General features: G+C 37.1%; 5 protein-coding genes across 11 annotated transcripts in view; 4 read left to right on the forward strand and 1 right to left on the reverse strand.

Moving 5' to 3' along the window:
- LOC134846175 (synaptosomal-associated protein 25-like) overlaps positions 1–10,130 on the forward strand; it is a 38,881-nt gene extending 28,751 nt beyond the window's left edge. For all 7 annotated transcript variants that reach the window (XM_063863420.1, XM_063863417.1, XM_063863421.1 and 4 more), the window contains exon 4: positions 9,564–10,130. In XM_063863420.1, the coding sequence (XP_063719490.1) occupies positions 9,564–9,774 (211 nt within the window). In that variant the 3' untranslated portion in view covers positions 9,775–10,130. The remainder of the gene's footprint in view (positions 1–9,563) is intronic.
- LOC134846052 (dolichyl-diphosphooligosaccharide--protein glycosyltransferase subunit STT3B-like) overlaps positions 1–19,898 on the forward strand; it is a 382,597-nt gene that overhangs the window by 198,966 nt on the left and 163,733 nt on the right. The window lies entirely within an intron of this gene.
- The window catches only part of LOC134846055 (pyruvate dehydrogenase E1 component subunit beta, mitochondrial-like), a 428,722-nt gene that overhangs the window by 46,850 nt on the left and 361,974 nt on the right, over positions 1–19,898 (forward strand). The window lies entirely within an intron of this gene.
- LOC134846174 (D-aspartate oxidase-like) lies at positions 33–1,786 on the forward strand. The gene has a single exon (XM_063863416.1). It carries the CDS (start codon positions 530–532, stop codon positions 1,562–1,564), a length of 1,035 nt encoding a protein of 344 aa, XP_063719486.1. The 5' UTR covers positions 33–529; the 3' UTR covers positions 1,565–1,786.
- LOC134846173 (protein starmaker-like) lies at positions 5,336–8,079 on the reverse strand. Its single transcript, XM_063863414.1, has 3 exons — positions 7,484–8,079; positions 6,001–7,222; positions 5,336–5,593 (listed from the first exon to the last, which is right to left on the reverse strand). The coding sequence occupies exons 2-3, from the start codon at positions 7,202–7,204 to the stop codon at positions 5,487–5,489; spliced, it is 1,311 nt and encodes a 436-aa protein (XP_063719484.1). The 5' UTR covers positions 7,205–7,222; positions 7,484–8,079; the 3' UTR covers positions 5,336–5,486.

Raw genomic sequence — 19,898 nt, forward strand, 5'->3', positions numbered from 1 at the left:
ACAAAATACGCCTAGATTGAAGATCAAATAATTTTTGTATATCTAAGACGTGATTTAAATGGCCTTTACAACAGGTTTACGCTACTGGTACTTCTTTTTTGAGAGGCTATTTTGTCACTTCGTGCGGTGTCTTTTGATTTTCTATAATCATTTTTACACATCATCTTAGTTTACGTTCATAAATATTGAGTTGAGTTTGACTCCTAACGTTCAGTTTCAATTAGTGATCAAAACATAGTTGTGACCTTTAACCAAAGCTAATTGAAACTTTCGATCTAAGTTTTGTCAAAATTTTACCTGCGTTATCTAAAATCACCGGAAGTTGCCTGCGTTCCAGATGAAAGAGAATGTTATCATGCTACTCTTTGACCTCAAGAAATCCGATTAGTCGAATACAATCTCAATTTTACCCTGATATCAAAAAGCTATCCTGGAAACAACTGCCTAATACATAGCAAGCTAAAAACTTTCAAGCTATCAGTACACATCCAAGACAAAATAGTCAAGCTGCTAGTCATAGCCGGAAAAAATGCCAAAAATAGCGGTTTTGGGCTGCGGAATTTCTGGGCTATCAAGTGCCTACCGAATTCTGTGTCAATTTGGATGCGAAGTCGAATTGACGGTTATTTCGGAGTACAGTTATGAACAAACTACTAGTAGAGTAGCCGCTGGATTATGGCGACCAGACGAAAAATACGGATCTAGTCCAGAAATGACGGAAAAACTGAAACGATGGTTTCTAGAAACACGAATCTATTATGAGGAAGTAATAGCGAAAGGAGAGGAATGGGAACGTGGAATTTCTTCTAGCTTTCTACTAAAATTTGAACCGAAAGAAGAAAGATCTAATATATTGTTTGACGACATTGTTCCAGTATCGTTTCGATTGGAGAAAGACCAAATTCAAGCTTTATACCCGCACGCCGAAATTCCGACAGAAACGTTGTACGCCAATTTAAACCGAAATTTCATGTGTCGACCGCGAATTTATATGCCATGGATGATCAGCGAAATCAAAAAAATGGGCGGTAAGTTCGAAATTGGGATAAAAGTGAAAAGTTTCGAGGAACTGAGCGAGACTTATGATATAGTGATTAATTGTTCGGCAATGTCTGCTAAAGAGTTATTGAAGGATGACCTTATGGTTCCGGTTAGAGGTCAAGTTACGGTTGTCCATGCCCCCTGGATCAGTCAGAGTTTGCAGATAGACTTTTCTGGATATATTCTGACAGGTAGTGATGGTACGGTTACTGTAGGGGGGTGTTACCAAGAGGGTGTAGTGGATTGGAGCATCGATTATGATCTAAAAGATAAATATTTTGAAAAGTGTTGCGAGTTTGTTCCATCATTGAGAAAAGCAGAGTTCATTGAAGATATGGTCGGCCATAGGCCTTTGAGGAAAACAGGTCCGAGGGTAGAGATGGAATTTTGGACAGTAAAGAGTGGACATAAAAAGTTGCCCATAATCCATAACTATGGCCATGGACCAGAAGGGTGGGGTTTGCATTGGGGAACGAGTGGAGATGTATTGAAGCTGTTCATAGAATGGATGAAGTCAAATTAGTTATCAGTTATAGCCAAGCTAAGAAGTGTATTTATCATAAATGTAATTATCTATCCAAATTAATAATTTTTTATAATAGAGTTGATGTATATATATTTTTAAATTAAACCGAAGAGTTTTAGTGAAATGCGACATTCCTGATTTATATCCAAATTGTAAAGATAAATTTTTTATATTTTTGATTTTATTTGTAAGTATAAATCAGACGTTTCTTACTTCTAATTTTGCATTTGGTAGAAAAAGTGAGTTAGCAAATTAGCAAGTTCATATAGCTGAGAAAAGGACTTTTTTCTCATATAACTGAGAAAACGAAAACACTTAATTGAATAAAAAAGTTAAAACAATTTTTGGTCTCAGTTACAAATAGAGGCGAGTGTCAGCCATCTTGCCCACATATTGCCTCTCGAGGTGCAAAGTGACACGAACAATTTTTATTGCTTCCTTGTTTTATTAAATTTTTCATGAATTGCTTCCACAATTGATCCATTACTGTATGTGACTTGAGTGTCACTTCTTTGATGAAATGTTGTGTTTTTAAATGATCGATTAGGTGACTCTGATTATCTTAGATCTCTTTTAAATATAGTCGCTGTTTCGTAGACCGTCAAAAGAATTGACTGAATAATTGCTTGTTGTTGCAACCTCTCCCAGTTAAGTTTATATGAAGTTATCCTGAAAGCACAGCACGTATTGCTGCAACCACTTCACAAAATGGAAGGAAAAAAGTATAGCCTAGTGTGTAATTGTTTTCAGTTGAATTCGGAAAGCTCAAGAAACGATCGAAATTGATTTAACTGAAGAAACTTATTTAGGTCACATATTTTTTTTTGTTTTTTTTTCATCACTCGTTTGACTTTTGATTTTTTTCAAGTTCAGTTCATTTCCTCTATTGAAAGGAAGGCAAAATCCACTATCGAACAGCAAAAGTATAAAGGTCATGAAAAACGTGATCAACTAACTTCTCATTTGGAAAGTAGATTATAATTTTAAAGTTTGTTAGCGAAATTTACAAAAAAACTGCCGATTTATCCAGTTTTCTCTATTTGAGTTAAAATTATGAAAAAATTGTTTGTCATAAAAGAATCGGAAATTCAAAGAATTTTTACAGGATTCATTTATTTTCAAATTGCGAATTTTCTAAGTTTTTGTTCCCTTGTGTCAATAATTCGACATTCGCCACCTTTTGGTCTTTATCCCGCCAACTAAATTTCGAGTAATAGTTTGGTGTGAATAGTTTTAGGATTATGAGTGCAAAACTTATTTTGAAGTTTCCTTCGTGCAAAACTGCTTATTAATGAACTTCTGTGCCTTGATTTTCTGCTACAATTTTTATGCCTACATTCTTCTGCTCAATCGTTTGTACGTAGTTTTAAACACTCTCGGCCTCTTAGTTCCAAACCTATTTTTCTTGCTCATTTAAAGGTACCATTAAAAAATTAACACGTACGTATAAAATATTAACTCAATCGGGTCCGGTTAAAACAACCGTAAAAAGAATTTTTCCTACCAGTCCTTAATAATTATCGGAGCTAGCTCTCTACATCACGCTCTCCAGACCCAGCACAGAGAAAACAACGTGAATTGAAGAACCGAGTCATTACAATTCCCGGACAACAAAATCAACAAGAAAAAAAAACGATCCAGTTTCTTCTCAGTCACGCTCTGAATAAAACAGGGAATTATTATCTGGCACGACGTCATCTATAACTCCCTAACAAAACACAGCAGCAATAACTTCACTACAAAGTTTAGGAACAGAAGTTGTGGAAACGCTAACATTGTTTTCAAAACAAATCAAAAGAGTGGTGTACTGCAACTGATTCGGAGCAGCCGATATTTTTTCGGGTTTGAAGGCAGCCAAAAAACATGACATTATAGAAGTAATGCCTATCATTGAAAATCTGCTCCCGAAAAAGGAAAAAAACCTGATCTTGTCAAGCAGTATCGTGGTCTTCATCAACGTTCAACTTTAGAACTCAAAAGATTCAGAGAAACCTTGATAATCCCAGCAGACCTGGTTTGAAGAAAACCCCGAAAAGATTCCAAGAAACGAAGGAACCAGCAGAAAGAGGCGGAACAATTTTAATGTTTTATATGCACTTATGATGTTGCGAAAGGCTGAGATTTGATTGTTTAGTGGCGTGGTTGAAGAACTAGGGCGCCTAAGAGTCCAACTTGTCCTTTGCATTATCAAACAGTGTTCATACATTCTACCTCCCCATTGCCTTTACATCGGTTTAGCATATGAGTTTTAATAAAGCTTTTGGATGCAAACTTGATATTGCAGGAATGTCCGTTTTGTTGCAAGTTAGCTGCAGTTTTTCGGGGTGTTGACTAGTGTCTGATTTCAGGAGCGCCAAATGTCAAGGCCTTCGATTGATGGGGGTAGTTGGGTACCGCACGGGGGGCCGTGTTCCCTGTTTTCTTTATTAGGTTTCAGTATTGTATTCGAGTTAACTTTTTTCACCCTCTTGTTAATTCTATGATATACCAAAATGGTTACTTTCAAACGCGGGAATAATCATCATCATGATCAAGTGGATTTTAATTTTTGGGTTTTCCAGCGGAAAAAAAATACCATTGACTAAGTTTTTTTTGCAAATTGGGTTATTTCATCAAAAGTGGCAAACATAACAGTATCTGGAAACTCAAAAAGCTTTAAAGTGATGTATTTTGCTCTTTGAGACTTAAAAAGTTGAAGTATTTTTTCAAACAAGTCAATCTTTAAAAAGTCCATCATGTATTCCATCATCACAAAAATACATCACGATAAAGTTATATGATTTTTAGGAGCCTTCAATGAGGAAATAGCCAACATGAGACTCCATTTGAAACAGCCAACAGACTGTTAGAAAAGAGTCAATGAACGCAAGGTGATCCCTTGAGTTCATTGAAATTTTTCCAACTGTCTGTGTATTATAGTTCGAATTGGGCTAGTTTTATGAAAAAATAATGCCAATCATTAAATATTCTTGAAAATTTTTTTTCCTCGAAAGTTGAAAAATCTTCCCAAAAAAGTCTATCCTCTTTTTTTTTGGTTTTCTTGTCTTCATTGACACTTTTATGTTTTCTGTGAACTAGATTTTTTTTTGCTGGTTGAATTTCGAAATGAAATGATACGGAAAATTGCGCTCTATCAGTTACAAAAGTGGTTCCAATTTTTGAATGGTCGGAAGAATGAAAATATTCTGCAGTTGTGATTATTCAGGCTCCGTGGTTTATAGTTAGTGCCTACTGTAGCATTGCTAAATTAATCTTTGGCAGTACATCGACTCTGGATTAACCAAATCGTTGTGTTGAAATAGTTTTTTTCACCCATTTACCAGAAGTAAATCTTTGTCTTAACTCAGAGTTTTTGATTTTGTTTTCAGGCTCTATTTGAATTTTGAAAAAAAAAAAAGTTTTCGATTCCCAAAATGGCGCAAACAAAACTCGAGAAACTAACTTTACTCGAGTATAGCTACGTTTTCACGGCCTAAATGAAGCATAAATAAGCTATTTTAAGCCTTCTCGCTTACCTTATTCTCTCGAAATTACCAAAAGTCAAAAATTTCAAACAGGTTTTTCTCGACAGAAATATTTTCAAAATTTTAAAATGTCCATCGAATCACCATTGAAAGGACTCTAATATGATGTGTCACTCGACATTTTTCGATGATTATTTGTGGTACCTGATTTTGCCAGGAAGAAAAAGAAAAACTAAAACACGTGAATACAAAATTTCAATGTTAGGAACAATAACTAATTGCTTTTTCGTGTGCTAATTGTTATTGTAATTCTCTATTTAGAATTCTGTAAGAAATTAAGCATTTTAATTAAGTCTAGTTCATAGATTGTTATTACTTCATAGAATAGTTAAAATTTTGAAACATCCATTACAGTCTTTTGTTCAATAAGTCTTGTGATCATTGAGTCTTTTAATTCACGCATGTTTTCCCACGTCATCTCCAAAGAAGACAATTGGGCGTCTGTCACTGTAGCTGTTGTCATCATCCGAATTCACTCCCGTCAAAATCAGTGGAGTGTGAGCTGAAATACAAAAGCACCCAGCTTAATATACCTTCTAAACGGAAGAAATATGCCATAATTTGATTTTTATGGTGTAGTTTTATGATGTTAGTCCCGCTGTTTTATTGTCAATGACAATTATATACGATTGATCCTGCTTAATTTTGAGACTCAATGCGCATGGAATGATGTTTTTTGAAGCCATAAATTTGATTAAACTATAATTTATGAGGGCAATAAAGTGAAGAAACGTCTCCGCTGAAATGCGTTGAAAATATTGATTGATTAGTTTGCTAATTTGGGAACCTTCAGCAAGGTATGTTTTAGATGGTAAAAAATTAGTCGTATGCGCCTCAAAAATAGAAATAGTTCATAATTTTTTGCGTATAAATAACGTTTTGTAGCAGACATGCTAGTTTTCAACTTACTGATTCTGTATCCGTAATAGTACTTGAACACAATATAGCAGAACAGTCCAGTCCCAACAAGTAGAATAGAGAACAACGCCCAGTGTGCAATGAACGCTCCTGAATCGCCCGCTTTTTTGCTCTGGAATTTAGGAGTATCAGTTTTGGAGTTCCAATTCTCTCCTGATTCATCCTCGTAGTCGTAATCATTATCGATAAGCCATCGCCATTTAAAATCATTGCCTGCATAATCATAGTCATAATATTTGTAGTCTTCGTCATAACCCCCAATTCCGAGCCAGTAGTCATAGTCCTCGTCATCCGAATCATCGCCATCTTTATGATTTTCCTGATCTTTGGAGTAGTCATAGTGGTAATCGCCTTGTAGATCGAGTTCGTTGAAAAAATCATGCCAATCATCGTAGTCGAAATCTACGTAAAGGTCACCGAAGTCTTTGTTGTCATTTTTCTCTTCGCCTTCTTTCTTCATTATTTCGTTTTCGTAGCTTTGTACCTTATTGGCTTCGTTTGCTTTGACTTCGTCTTCTTTGTTTTTAGGTACATTGACGCCTCCAGTAATGTCTTTTTCACTTTCGCTGTTTTCTTCGGCAGTCGCTCCGTCCTGTTTCTCTTGAGTTGGAGCGGCTGTTTTCTCGTCAACCCCTGATTCAGATTTCTCCTCCACCTGTATTTTATATATATTATCTTGCACTGGAAGATGAAGAATTGGTTCTGAGGGTTTCTCTGGATGCCTATGAATATCAGCATTTTCAGGAGGAATTTCAGTTTCCTTTGGTGGCGGCCTAAGTGCAGTTTCGCCTTCAGAAGAAATCTCAACATTTGCTTGGTCATTCTCAACTCGAATACCAGTAGATGCTGTGCCCACTAGAACAGCACCTACGTCTGTCTTCGTAGACTTTGATGCTGGTATGGAACTTTGTTCTAGTGCTTCTTGCTCAGAAGTTGGTGCTGGTGATAGAGTCTTAGAGGAACCTTGTGGTTCATCTTGCGGTCCTTTCGCATCGACTGGTTCCTGAATCATAGGTTCATCACTCAAAACTTCCGTTAGAGAGTTTCTGATTTCTTCATCAGTTTCAACATTGACTTGTTTTTGATTTTCTGTGTGGACAATCTGTGGTGCCGTGTCTTCATTTCCTTGTGCTGACACAAGAACTCCAGTTTGCAAAGCAAGTAGCAGGAAGATTTTGATTATGAAAACCTTCATTCTGGTTGCCAAGCGGCGCTGAAATTTTATTTGCTCAATGAAATTTGTTCAAATAAGAATAAACTTGGAAAGTTTTCAAATTTGATTTAAATGGCAATATAAAAGTGACGAAATTGGATAGGAATGCGCTTGTATTTTCTATAGCTCCGAGGTAACTGAAATTTCTAGCCGCTGTGACTATGCATTTAAAAAAACGAATGTAGAGCTTATGGTGCAAAATCACGTGTATACAGTATAAATATACGCAGTTCTTGTGATTTTTTATTGTAACATTCTTACCTTACTGTGATTTTCTGTTTGAAGTATTGTCGAGCAAAAAGCTTGCTTTGTGCGTAAGCGTTGAGATAAGCTGACGACTTGAAAGTATTTTCAGATACAACAAGCTGACTATTTTTTGAGTCCAATTTGTGACAATGGACCGCTGAAAAAGTTAATTCATGCCAGAGCTGATCATTTTTCAACTAAAACTGAAACTTGTTCTGATACTAGTTTACGTAATCTGAATGTTGTCATGTAATTTTTGCTCCAAAACTACTTCAAATTTTCCTTGTTTCTCAGATGACGGAGAAAATGCTTGATTAGAGAGAGTGTTGGATAATCAATTCTAAGTGCAAGTTATAACTTCTGAAGTCATGGACAGATTTGCTTGACAGACAGAATCGGGGAAAGAATTGTGATCAGTGGGGAAAATCACTTCCACTCAAAAGGCGTATTACTTCTAAGTCCTTAAAGACGGCGCACTGTAAGCAACCAAGTGCAAAGCAAAAAAAGAAGTCCTAAGTAACTGCCAAATTATATATTCATACTGAGGCCTTTCAGTAACAATACTGAAATTTTTCTTAAATGAGGAAGTGTGCGTTTTCATTTCTCAGAAAGGGTTATCAACTGATTATTTAAAGAAGATTTTTTTTCTCATTGTTAATGGTAAATATGCAGAAACGAAAGTTATGACATGAAGCACCAGAAACAGCGAGGGGACAGCTAACGAACCAATTTGGGTTAGAAAGCACTGCCGGTTGTATTGAATGAATTTACAAATTGAAGATCTTCATGGAAAGTGGAAAAATATGTGAAAACATAAACGAAAAGATTTGTAAAAAAATGACGAAGTTTGAATAAACATAAAGCAACTGATATATGGCATTCTCTAGACAGGTTAATGACATAAATCGGAGCTCTGCGTCGACATTTGAAATGGTTGTTTAATCGTAGACGGTATAAATATCAGGAAAACTTGACATCATGAAAAGTAACTACCTTTTATTCGGCATCAATGTAATTTGATCGTTCAAACTTATGAAAGTAATTGTTTCTTATGGAAGTCGGTGGTATAGTTTTTCAGACAAATCAAGCAAAGAGTTTCTGCTGGAAATTTTTTTTTGTTATTTTAATTTCGTACAATTTAAATGGGAAATTAATTACGTCTTTTCAATAAATCGTATAATTCTCCATCTTATTTCGATTGAAGAAGGATCATTGAGATTTTCGAAATTCTTTAGAGTATATTTTTTCAATGATTTTTATGGACTTGTTATTAGTAGCTGCATGCAAATATTGTTAAGATACCAGCCCTGTTTGTCTAGATCCTGTCTATTATTCAGGTCTCTGTTCATTTTTTTTTCAGTATTACATAATTTTGGAGATTGAAATTTAAGCGTCATCTCGTAAAACAGTGAGGGCATATACAGTTTGAATTTGAAAACATAACAGCTCTATTTTTTGTACGGAAACTTTTTTTTTCAGCTCAACTGACATCTACCCAACGATTTTCAGCTCAGTTGCAGCCCTTTAAATTATTTTGAATGCCTTTTTGGTGATGGTCCTCATCACGTTCCTCAAATTGAACATTATGCGAGATGAAGTTATGAATTTTCTCAAGATTTAGTTTTTGTTGGGTTTCTTCCAAATGATTACATAGTGGCTTTCATCCCATCTTCTGTATGCTAGCTCGCAATGCTATGTTCATGAAAATAAATTGGCAATTATTTAAGATATCATCTTTAAAGTAAAAAGCAAACTCTTGTCTTAAATAGTCGAAAAATGGACACTTCCCATGAATAACATTTTACTTTTTTGATCACCGATTTCCGTCAAAGAAAAAAAAACAAATGATGTATCTGATTGGATTATTCTGTGCTACTTGCACAGCGAACTTTTCTTGTTAAATTTATTATTTGAGTTATTTTTAATGACAAAGGTCTGAAGTTTCTGAATTATTGGACGGCCTCAGCGAGAAAGTTATTCGAAATAATTTTAATGGGAGAACAAATATGTATGATTACTATTGCAATTAGCTACAAGCGTTATTGAAACAGTTTTTGTTTATTAGGATAAAAAAATAACTTTTTATTCTGATTAGAATCACAAATGACGCGCGCGAGGATGAGATGGAGGAGAACATCAATGCGGTGAGTGGGGTGATCACAAATCTGAAACACATGGCCACTGACATGGGCAACGAGATCGACAGTCAGAACAGACAGCTGGACAGGGTTAACGAGAAGGCCAATCTGAACAAGAACAGGATAGAGGAGGCCAATAAACGGGCCACCAAGATACTAGCCAAGTAGAGCTGCAGGGGGAAGAGGAGGAGGAAGGATCAGGTCAAGGCAGAGGTCACAAAATTGGGTCAAACGTCTACAGTACCAACTATTTTAATACGATTCATGCACGCAGTTGTCAACATCTTAGTAAAAGATACAATGACGACTATTTAAATGGAAAAGTACACATAATTAGAATACAAAGCGATTGGATTCAAAAATGATGCATCAGTGACAACCGAAGAAAGTTTTGAAAACTCAAAGTGGCTGAAGTTTTTTTACTTAACGTTAATTTCATTTTTGGTGATTTATTGAAGACTGGTTAGAAAGGCATGATTTGTGTAACATGAATGGTATGATGAAACCAAATACCTATAAAATCTCTTCCCTCTTCCCAGATAGTGCGTTAAAAACATCAGGAAGTTCTCTTGATTCTCGAAATTTTAGAGCTGTATTTATTTGCATGAGTAGATAAGAACAGAATTTGCTTACTAACAATTGTTTCCAGCTTGTATCCGTCTTGAATTGCTTTGTGCTTGTAAATTTAATGTCAATTTGTATATTATTTGCTGTTTTTTGGTCGAAGGTTGTCAATTAGTTGAAGATAGTTATGTGCTTTCCATACCAATCTTAAGTTACCCGTTTAATTGACTCCTTACCTTATCAAGTTAGCATGCGTCTAAATTGTGCCAGAATTAGTTTAATTAAGACAGTGTTTTGGGCAATTTTTAATTACAAGTGGGAGTGAAATTTCGGGTAACTGTCTTGCTTTTTTTGATACCATCCTTTTGCAATAATATTTCCCTCAAAAGTCTTTTCTGTGCAATATATACCCATGCTTATTTTTGTTGATTTGAAGTGAACGTTCTCTTCTCTATTTTTGTAACATCGATGCTTAAAGATCGTTTTTTAGATTCGGTATTCATTCAAGATGAAATTAGTTTTTCAAATGAACTGAACAGATATAAAAAATACTTTGTCAAGTTTGGTTTTTGGAGAATAATTGTACTGCTAATTTAAAGGCTCGTTTTTTCTAGTTCAGCTCAAATTAGATGCTATGTTTTGTTATCTGTTTCGGTATCTGGAGGCAAAATGGTTGTGATTGTTGAAATTGTTTCTCCAATTGAGCAATATATTTGATTTTAGGGTTCTTTTGGGATCGAAAAAAAGACTGATTCAAATCTTACGCTATTGGCTCTCTACAATAGAGTTTAAGGCGTTTTTGTGGTGCAATTATTTAAATTGCATCAATTGTTAAAGCGAAGGGGAGGTTTTCTCTTGCAGCTATTCATCGGAGCTCATTATAAATTCAGCATAAATTATAGCAACTGCCTCATTTATGGCTATTTTATGCCATCTGAATTGCGAAATATGTGCCAAATAAATAATCCATGCCAACCCTGACCATTTGCTCTCATATTTTTTAAACCAATTTTGACCTTGCATACGCAAAGTCTATAAATATTTTCTATCAAGGAAGTACAAATTAGAATTCATAATAATAATAATGAACTTGAGAGACAAATGGTATGGACAAATCACTGAGAAAAATGAGTTGAGTGTGTATAAATTTTAAATAATTGAATCGAAATGCAATGAAGGAATGGTGATAATGCTTAGATTTAATGTAGATTATAATAACTGGTTCTTAGTGTATACTTGGCTGGTAAGCGCAAAATGCAAACCTTGTTTCTATTTTTCTATTTATTTTTATCCGTGTAATTCAAATATTGATGTTCTCCTTTTTGTGATCAAAAAGACTTGAATGAAACATTCTTCCTAAGACATTGAACTGATCGAATTTGAAAAAAAAACAAGACTGCTCGTATATCAGGGCAAAGCCCTGAATGTTCCGACTGTCCCTTAATTTATATCGAGTAAGTTTTGGGGGAAAATACTCAAAATCTATACATTTTGACAATATCTAGTGTAAAAATTTTGAGTGGTACGAAATTAATGACCAATTAGCTAGCCTCAATTCAATTTGGAACGATTTTGTTGTGCGGGGTTATTCGCCACGCATAAGTAATTCGCGTTACGCTTTCAGCAATATGAATAAATTCTGCAAAACCCGCATAAATTAGTCCAGAACATGGCAAATTGGACAATTTTCAAACCCCCATAACTTTCCAAAAAAATAATCGGAAGTGATATATCTTATTACATTTGAACCCATGAAGTCGATATCTTAAGTTGGGTGTTAAACATTTTTGTTGAAAATTATTTTCGATCGGTTAAAGTTGAATAAATAAAAAAACCACACCGAGCATAAATATTCCGTTAACCACACCGAGCATGAATATTCCGTTTTCTTCGAAAGTTAGAACAAAAAACAGGCCAGATGCAGTGGAAGCTTTTTGGTCAAGACTTTGGGGGCAATTTAACAAACAATGTGACAGCCGAATCTTAAGTTTTCTAAGAAAGCTCTTACTGAATTTTTACATTGAAATATTAGCAGTGTATTGTTAAATCTGTAAATTGTTATGCAAATCTAGTTTGTATTGAAGTTAAACACGGAACAAAACTGCTCGTACCAAGGATAAGCTCTGAGTATTCACGCACTGACTTTCAACGTTCATTAAGTAGTTTTGATATAATATTTTGAGATTTTAGAAACAAAAATTATCCGCAACCGCTGTTTTTAAAAAGTATACAGGTTTATTTTGCATATTAAAACGCATCAATGAGACTAAATAGCTCGCCTAAATCTAATCGCGGATAGTTTTTGAGGCATATTAATTTGCTTTTAACGCGTTAGTAGATGCAAATTGAGATAGGGACCAGTTTTAAGTTTATGTAAATGCCATCAATTGTTTCTTTGTCTGGAGACCTGCTCCTTTGACCTTGTGATCTCCAACGTCCGTTCTGATCTGAAATAAAACAGTTCAGTAAGATTTCGATTTGATGCCTAACAGTTGAACTAAAAATACAACTTATTCACAATCTTTTGATATTCCAAACATACGACTTTAACATGGCGCAGCCAGCAGAGAAAAAAGGAGGAGGGAAAAATCCATTAAACATTGTAGCATTTTGGGAAGCACGAACACCGGAACCTCCAGTCTATTGGGAGGAGTGGATAATTAAGTTTCACTGGGGGATGATAGCAAAGTACGATATTGATCCCGATGATTTCTATTTTGCGAGTACTCTAAATGCGGCGGCTGTCGGGGCGTTGCCTGAAGAAGTAAATGGGAAAAACCGTCTCGAGTCGGAAAAGAAGTTAAAGTCTAATCTATATCTATGTATCGGAGACGAGGCGCAACGGATATTCAAAGCACGGAAACCGACGGTTAACATTAAAACTGAACCCACAAGTTCTAGATGAGATGCAAAATGTGTTCCAAAGAGAGAGGAATGTAACGCATGAACGGGGTCTTTTCTACGGAAGAAAACAACGTGAGAATGAAACGTTCGAAAAGTTCCATGCAGAACTAAGCGCTCTAGCAGGTAGATGTGATTTTGCAAATGCGGCCGAAAATGTTCGTGACATTTTCATTATGAATATGCGTGAGTCGGATTGCCAACGAGAATTATCACGATCAACTAAATTACCTGAAGAAGTCTACCGAATCGCATTGTCATACGAACGCGGGGAGCGCGCATACAAATCATATCCGGGGAAAACCAGCTTCAACAGCTCCGGCTATTTCAATAAAACAAGAACCGGTAAGTAACATAAGAAGGGGACAAGGATTTTTTCGAGGTCGCGGACGTGGAGGATACACCCAAGGATCAAGTAGTAGTCGAGGAAGCGGAAATAATCGGAGGTGTTACAATTGCGACGCACCAAATTTTACCCTGGATCACATTGCGAGCTTCCTGCAAGGGGAGCAACATGTAATTCATGCCGAAAATTGGGTCACTTTGAACGAACATGTCGAGGAGTTAGAAGAGGTACTAACCATTGGAGGGGACGAGGACGAGTCGGACTGGTTAGGGAGGAAAATGAGCATCATCAAAGTACACAAAACGTAAATGACTTGAACGAAGATCCAGTGTCGTGGGTCAATCAGCAAGGGTGCGGGGAAAACGAATCCATGACGTCGGGATCGGACGATTACATGGTAATGTCAATACACAGGAAGAGGAATGAAACCGAACTAAAGCTCCCTGGGGCCCGCGTGCAGGTTGAAGTATCAGGGAAGAAAATGTGGTTGTGGATCGATAGTGGATCCCCAGTGACTATTTTTAGCATTAACGACCTAAAAGTAACGTTAGGTAAAGCGAATATTCAACTACAACCTTCAAAAGACGAATTCCTGGACTATAACAACAATCGAATAAACATACTGGGGAAGGTAACAGTGATGATGTCATTAAACGGCTGGGCAGCACCAGCACAAGTGTCGGTTATATCCGGGAATCATCAGTCAATCCTGGGGCGGGATCTTATGGGCACCCTGGGCCTCGAGTTAGTCCAACGGAAGAAAGTGATGGGAATCACAGGGGAAGGAATCAGCCAAGAGGAGGAGAAATATGACGAATTGCAAACATACTTCTGTAAGTTGTACCCAAATTTGTTTACTAGGATAGGGCAAATCCGGAATGCAAAAGTAAGAGCTGAATTTTTTGACAATTTGAGGCCCATACAACAAAAAGGACGCAGGGTGCCAATCAGTCTACAAGATAAGGTGGATAAAGAAATTCATCGGCTAATAAATGAAGGGCATATCGTAAAATTACAAGAATGCTCAGATAAGTATTTCGTCTCTCCCATCGTAATTACTGTAAAAAAAGATGGAAGTATAAAAATAGCACTGGAATCAAGAGAATTAAACAAGCAGGTACACAAAAATAAGTACCAAATGCCAAATATTGACGAATTAATAGACGGAGTAAGCCAGATTATTGCGGAGAAAAAAGCGGGGAATGTATATTTTAAAACGTTGGATTTCACATATGCGTACGGGCAAGTCGCTTTAGAACAAAAAACGAGCGAACAATGCAATTTCTCACTCGTTGGTGGGAAATCCACAGGAACTTATCGTTTTAAAAACGGATTTTACGGGTTGACGTCAATGCCGGCGGAATTCCAAAAAGTAATTGACAATTTACTTAAAGAGTTCCCTCAAGCTAACGCGTTCATTGATGACATCTTAATTTCTTCGAAAGGAACTAAGATCGAACACATCGCGTTGGTCGAAAAGATATTGAAAAAGCTGGATATTTGTAATGTTGCTTTAAAGTTACGAAAATGTGAATTTGCGAAAACAGTGCGAATGGCTCGGATTTCGAATTGGGGAAAGTGGTATTACACCCTTAGTAAGAAAAACACAAGCAATTGAAGACCTGAAAACCCCTAAATCACGAAAGCAGTTGAAATCTTTGATGGGTTCACTACACAGTTTACACAAGTTTTTACCCAAACTCGCAGAATTAAGTGCACCGCTGAGGCCACTACTAAGTCAAAATAACGATTTTGTTTGGACTAACGTTTGCGAAAATGCATTCCAACATTTAAAATCGCTGGTGAAAAATATTGTCGAATTACGACATTTCGACATTCACCGGGAGACTAGAATTATTTGTGACGCTAGTCACGATGGTTTGGGGGCCGTGTTAGAACAGTATGGTGCAGCAGGGTGGCATCCCATTTCGTTTGCATCACGTTACCTTAACTTGGCTGAGAAAAAATACTCCACGAACGAATTAGAGTTACTTGCAGTAGTGTGGGCTACGGAACATTTTCGAAATTACATATATGGCCGTTATTTCGGACCATAAGGCCCTGCTAACGTTATTAAATTCATCTCCGAAAGGAAATAAAACGTTTTTCAGCCGACTAACGCGTTGGTACGATCGGTTAGTGCCGTACGATTTTAAAGTTGAACACAGACAGGGGTCCAAAATGGGAATGGCAGATTATTTGTCCCGGTTTCCATCTGCAGCGGCACCCGAGACCAGTCGTTACGATGAAAGCTTTACAGTAGCGAAAATAAAAATGATAAATGAAGCTCTAAATCCTAAGGCCCAAATGAAGCCTATGGGTCAAAATGTGAAACATCTAAAACCAATACCGGCGGTAGAGGGCGATCAGTCATGCCCTGACATAACGACACTTGTCGCATCCAATGAGAATACAAGAACAATTGAATATGCAAATACTCACAGTGAGATTAAACGCTCACTAGAGGGCGTGTTTGCATGCAACCGGCGGTTGACCAATCAGATTCAAGAGATTTGCATACCGGCGGAATATGCAAATATCAAAGAAGAAAATTCAGACATCGTTCTCGCTACGCAATTTCAAGCCGCAAAACACAAGATATGAATAACATGAATAGTAAAAACTCAATAAATTCACCTGAAAAACACGATCAAATTACCTCTGCTATTGTAAATACATCAACAAATTCTGGAGACGTTAACCTTAACCTTGTACTTAATCGTTTAAATCAACCCCCCAGCCTCAGTTCTGTCAGTTCGGACTCTGATATTGAGTTAATACCGCCCGAAATTATCGATAGAAAACAAACAAATTCGAAGAAATCCAACACTATAATCTCATTCCCTCATCAGTTCCCAGGGTTATCCTACCCATTAGTACAGAGCGATAAATGGGTTTACTCCATAATACCGTCGGACAGTAAAGTCGTCAGAAAATTGGAACATCCGGAAATGTTGAGTTTAAAGTTAGTCGAGGCTAATCTGGAAAAGGACCCCATTATGAAGACCATACGTGACTCGATCAGAGACAAAAACCCAAGAGCCCGAGAAATCATCACTAAACTAGGACCATATTACGCCCAACACTATAATGACTTCGCAGTACGGGAAAACTGTCTATGGATGGACGGCCGGTTGGCTATACCTAAGGACATGTCTTCAGCAGTCCTCAACCGCCTACACTTTCAGCACCATGGATGAGATAAGATGTTCGCTGCCGCAAAGGATGTGTGGATCCCTTTGATGCACCGAAATATTGCCGCAACAGCGAAGTACTGTAAAAGCTGCGTAGAAGCAGGTAAAAATCTCAAACCAGATATCCCGAAACGCGATATTGGGGAAACTTATGTACCTAAAGAACCAAACGATTTGGTCCAGTTAGATTTCTGGGGCCCAGTCAATTATGTAAGGGGTAGGCAGAAATATGTACTCGTAGCAGTAGATACTTTTTCGCACTGGCCGTCAACATATATATGCTCAAGTAACAAATCTAAAAATGTCTTAAAGTTCCTAAGTAAGTACATAAATACTCATGGACACCCAAGGAAGTTGCATATGGATCAGGCAACGGGGTTTTTCGCGAATGACATTCAAAGTTTCTGTAACTATGAAGGCATTGAACTAATAAAATCTCCAGTTAAGGATCATCGCGCAACGGGAATGGTCGAAAGAACGATTGGGTCGATAAAAAATTACGTGCTCACTTATCTCCAGGAAAATCAAAATTACAAATTTGGGGAAATGATATCTCGAGCGCTCAGCGCTTTACGTTTTGTGCCACATTCTAAGACTAAATTAACACCCTTTGAGGCATATCATGGAAGAGAAGCAAATACGGCGTTTCGAAACTTAACAAAAACACCATCATTGAAAAATCTAAATTGGAACAATGTTGTTAACCAGAAGCTATCTTGTTTAGACAAGGCGAGTAATCTCCCTGAGGTGGAGCTGACCCTGGATTGGGAAAAGAGAAGCGACCTAGTATATGCACCGGAGCAAAGAAAAACCCCAAGGATTTTGAATGATGATGAGATAACTGACAGGGATCCAAAGGCCACGGAGATGGCAGATAAAGTTTCAAAGCAACCAGGATGGCTAAAACGGCACAAGACAAGCTCAACAACAGTCTACCAAAAAACGGGAAAAACAGACCCAAAGGATCCAAGGAGGTATAAACGTTTACCATTGAAAATCGATAAATTAACGGATCATACTGTGAAAATGGAAAAAGGGGCGTTATTAAGACGAAGTGGTGTCTCTTTTAGAACGGCGGCTGAGGAAAGCCAAATCAGGGATTTGAACGAAGCGTGCACCCCGGGTCCCAGCAAGTACCGAAAAAGCACCCCGGGTCCAAGTGAAACCGGAAAAAGCACTTCGGGTCCAAGTGAGCCCGCAAAAAGCATCCCGGGTCCGAGTGTACCCACGAAATTCAAACGAAAGGCGGAAAAGGAAAAATTCGCAATGGGACAGGCGAAAAAAGCAGCAAAACCAAGGATTGTAGAATATAGCGAGGACGAGAGTGAGGAGAATGACATGGGCGATTGGACAGTCGAGGAGGACGAGGCGGCAAAGACTGCGGCGAGTAAGGAAGTAACTGAACCGTCGGATACAGTTGTCACGCGAACGCCGAAGACCGTCGAAGGAAATCGGAAGAAAAGCGCAGAGGGGACAAGAAAATCAACGCGGCAGCGAAGAGGTGTTGATAAGATGGGGCGTGTCATGATTCATCGCATACAAAACAAGTAACATGACGCAGATCGAAAAGAAAAACCTAAATGAGAGGTTTGGCAAGTTTGCCTGAAAACTCAAATTAAACTGTTCGCCTGAAAACTCAAGTAAAACTGACAATGATCTGTAACATGAATTTGCAAGGATAACAAATACAAATTTATACATTTTATACAAGTTAAAATTTATTTGTGGTTGCCCGAATGAGATAGGGACCAGTTTTAAGTTTATGTAAATGCCATCAATTGTTTCTTTCTGTCTGGAGACCTGCTCCTTTGACCTTGTGATCTCCAACGTCCGTTCTGATCTGAAATAAAACAGTGCAGTAAGATTTCGATTTGATGCCTAACAGTTGAACTAAAAATACAATTTATTCACAATCTTTTGATATTCCAAACATACGACTTTAACAAAATATATCGGGCGATCATGACAGCAAACGTAATTTTCAATTCCCATGAAAGTATATAATGATATTTTTTTCGGCGGTGTATCGACTAATATAAAGCTCGACTAGCAGAAAAACTTCAAAAATGAAAATCGGATCGCTTATTAGTTAAATTCGAATTATAGGTTCGATTATCATAAAATGGAGGTCGATTATCAAAAAATTGTACCGATGGGGGAACCCTATGTGCAGCTATGGGGTCAATCCTGGGGGGGGGGGGGGGGGGGGATTGTGGCCATATGCTTCCTCTTTAAATCTTTTCCTGAGTCGAATTGTGACTGATCACAAATTATGTGATACAAAAATTTGGATCAAGTTAACATCCTATAAAACACCCCCCTTGTTTCACATTTCGGAAATCATACAACATCCTCTAAAACACCCCCCTTGTTTTAAAGTCTAGTCTATTTATTTTCACCTTTTAATTTTTATGCCTGTCGAGCGGTCATCATATTTCGCATCTAAAAGCAATTATAGAAAAAATTTCAATTCAATTCAGTTTGGAAAGATTTCTGTGGAGGATTATTTCGAAATACTCTACGCGTTCATAGAAAACTGGTTAATAGTGTGCTTTATCTATCCCAAATTCACAACCATTTTCGTAAGTTATTGGGCTTCGTCATTTTGAGTCAGTGAAAGGTTTTGTTGGTTTTGAACTCAGGACATCAATATCTTTCAGAAATTTAAAATGTGTCAATAATTGTTCGGTCAAGAAATTATAATCGGTCTGAAAAACATCGACATCATAACAAATGCGTGGTCGGAGTTGTCAAAAGTTGGGAAAACGGGAAGCTCGAAGCAGCCAGACTCTTACGACACATGAAGTGGATTAAAGACACCATTGCTAAAAGTTTAACTCCTATTTTGACTGATATCAATCCAACCTAGGTTAAATGATGAACTAAAAATAGTTAAAATTAGCTGTTTCGACTGAAAAACAATTTTCGGCGCCGCGCGTGCAACATTTTCGCATCTAGCAAAGAGAGTTCCAGCCAAAAAATCTGTTCAATATAAACAACCACTATCAAAACTTGATTAAAGTAAGACGAGACTGCTCGTATCATGGCGAAGCCCTCAATGTTCCAACTGCCTTTCAAGGTCTATGGAACAGTAATAACATGGAAAAATTATATTTAATAAAAAAGAATGAAAAAGAAATTGAGATTTTTTTAAAATCAAAATCAACCTCCTGACGGCCTAAAGAACAAAGTGTTAGATTTCGCTCCTAGTAAGAAGTCAATTATGGCAAAAAAAGCTTCCTTCAATCAATTCAGAACGATTTCTAAGACGGATTACATCTCAGCTG

This window comes from Symsagittifera roscoffensis, chromosome 5 (assembly GCF_963678635.1).
Source record: "Symsagittifera roscoffensis chromosome 5, txSymRosc1.1, whole genome shotgun sequence".
NCBI lineage: Eukaryota > Metazoa > Xenacoelomorpha > Acoela > Convolutidae > Symsagittifera > Symsagittifera roscoffensis.

What these genes read in the sequence shown, in the direction of transcription:
- LOC134846174 (XM_063863416.1), top strand. Translation starts at nt 530, where the DNA reads ATGCCAAAAATAGCGGTTTTGGGCTGCGGAATTTCTGGGCTATCAAGT.
- LOC134846173 (XM_063863414.1), bottom strand. Translation starts at nt 7,204, where the DNA reads ATGAAGGTTTTCATAATCAAAATCTTCCTGCTACTTGCTTTGCAAACT. An exon ending in CTATTACGGATACAGAATCA is followed by an intron (nt 5,594 to 6,000) that starts GTAAGTTGAAAA and finishes TTTGTATTTCAG; the next exon opens with CTCACACTCCACTGATTTTG.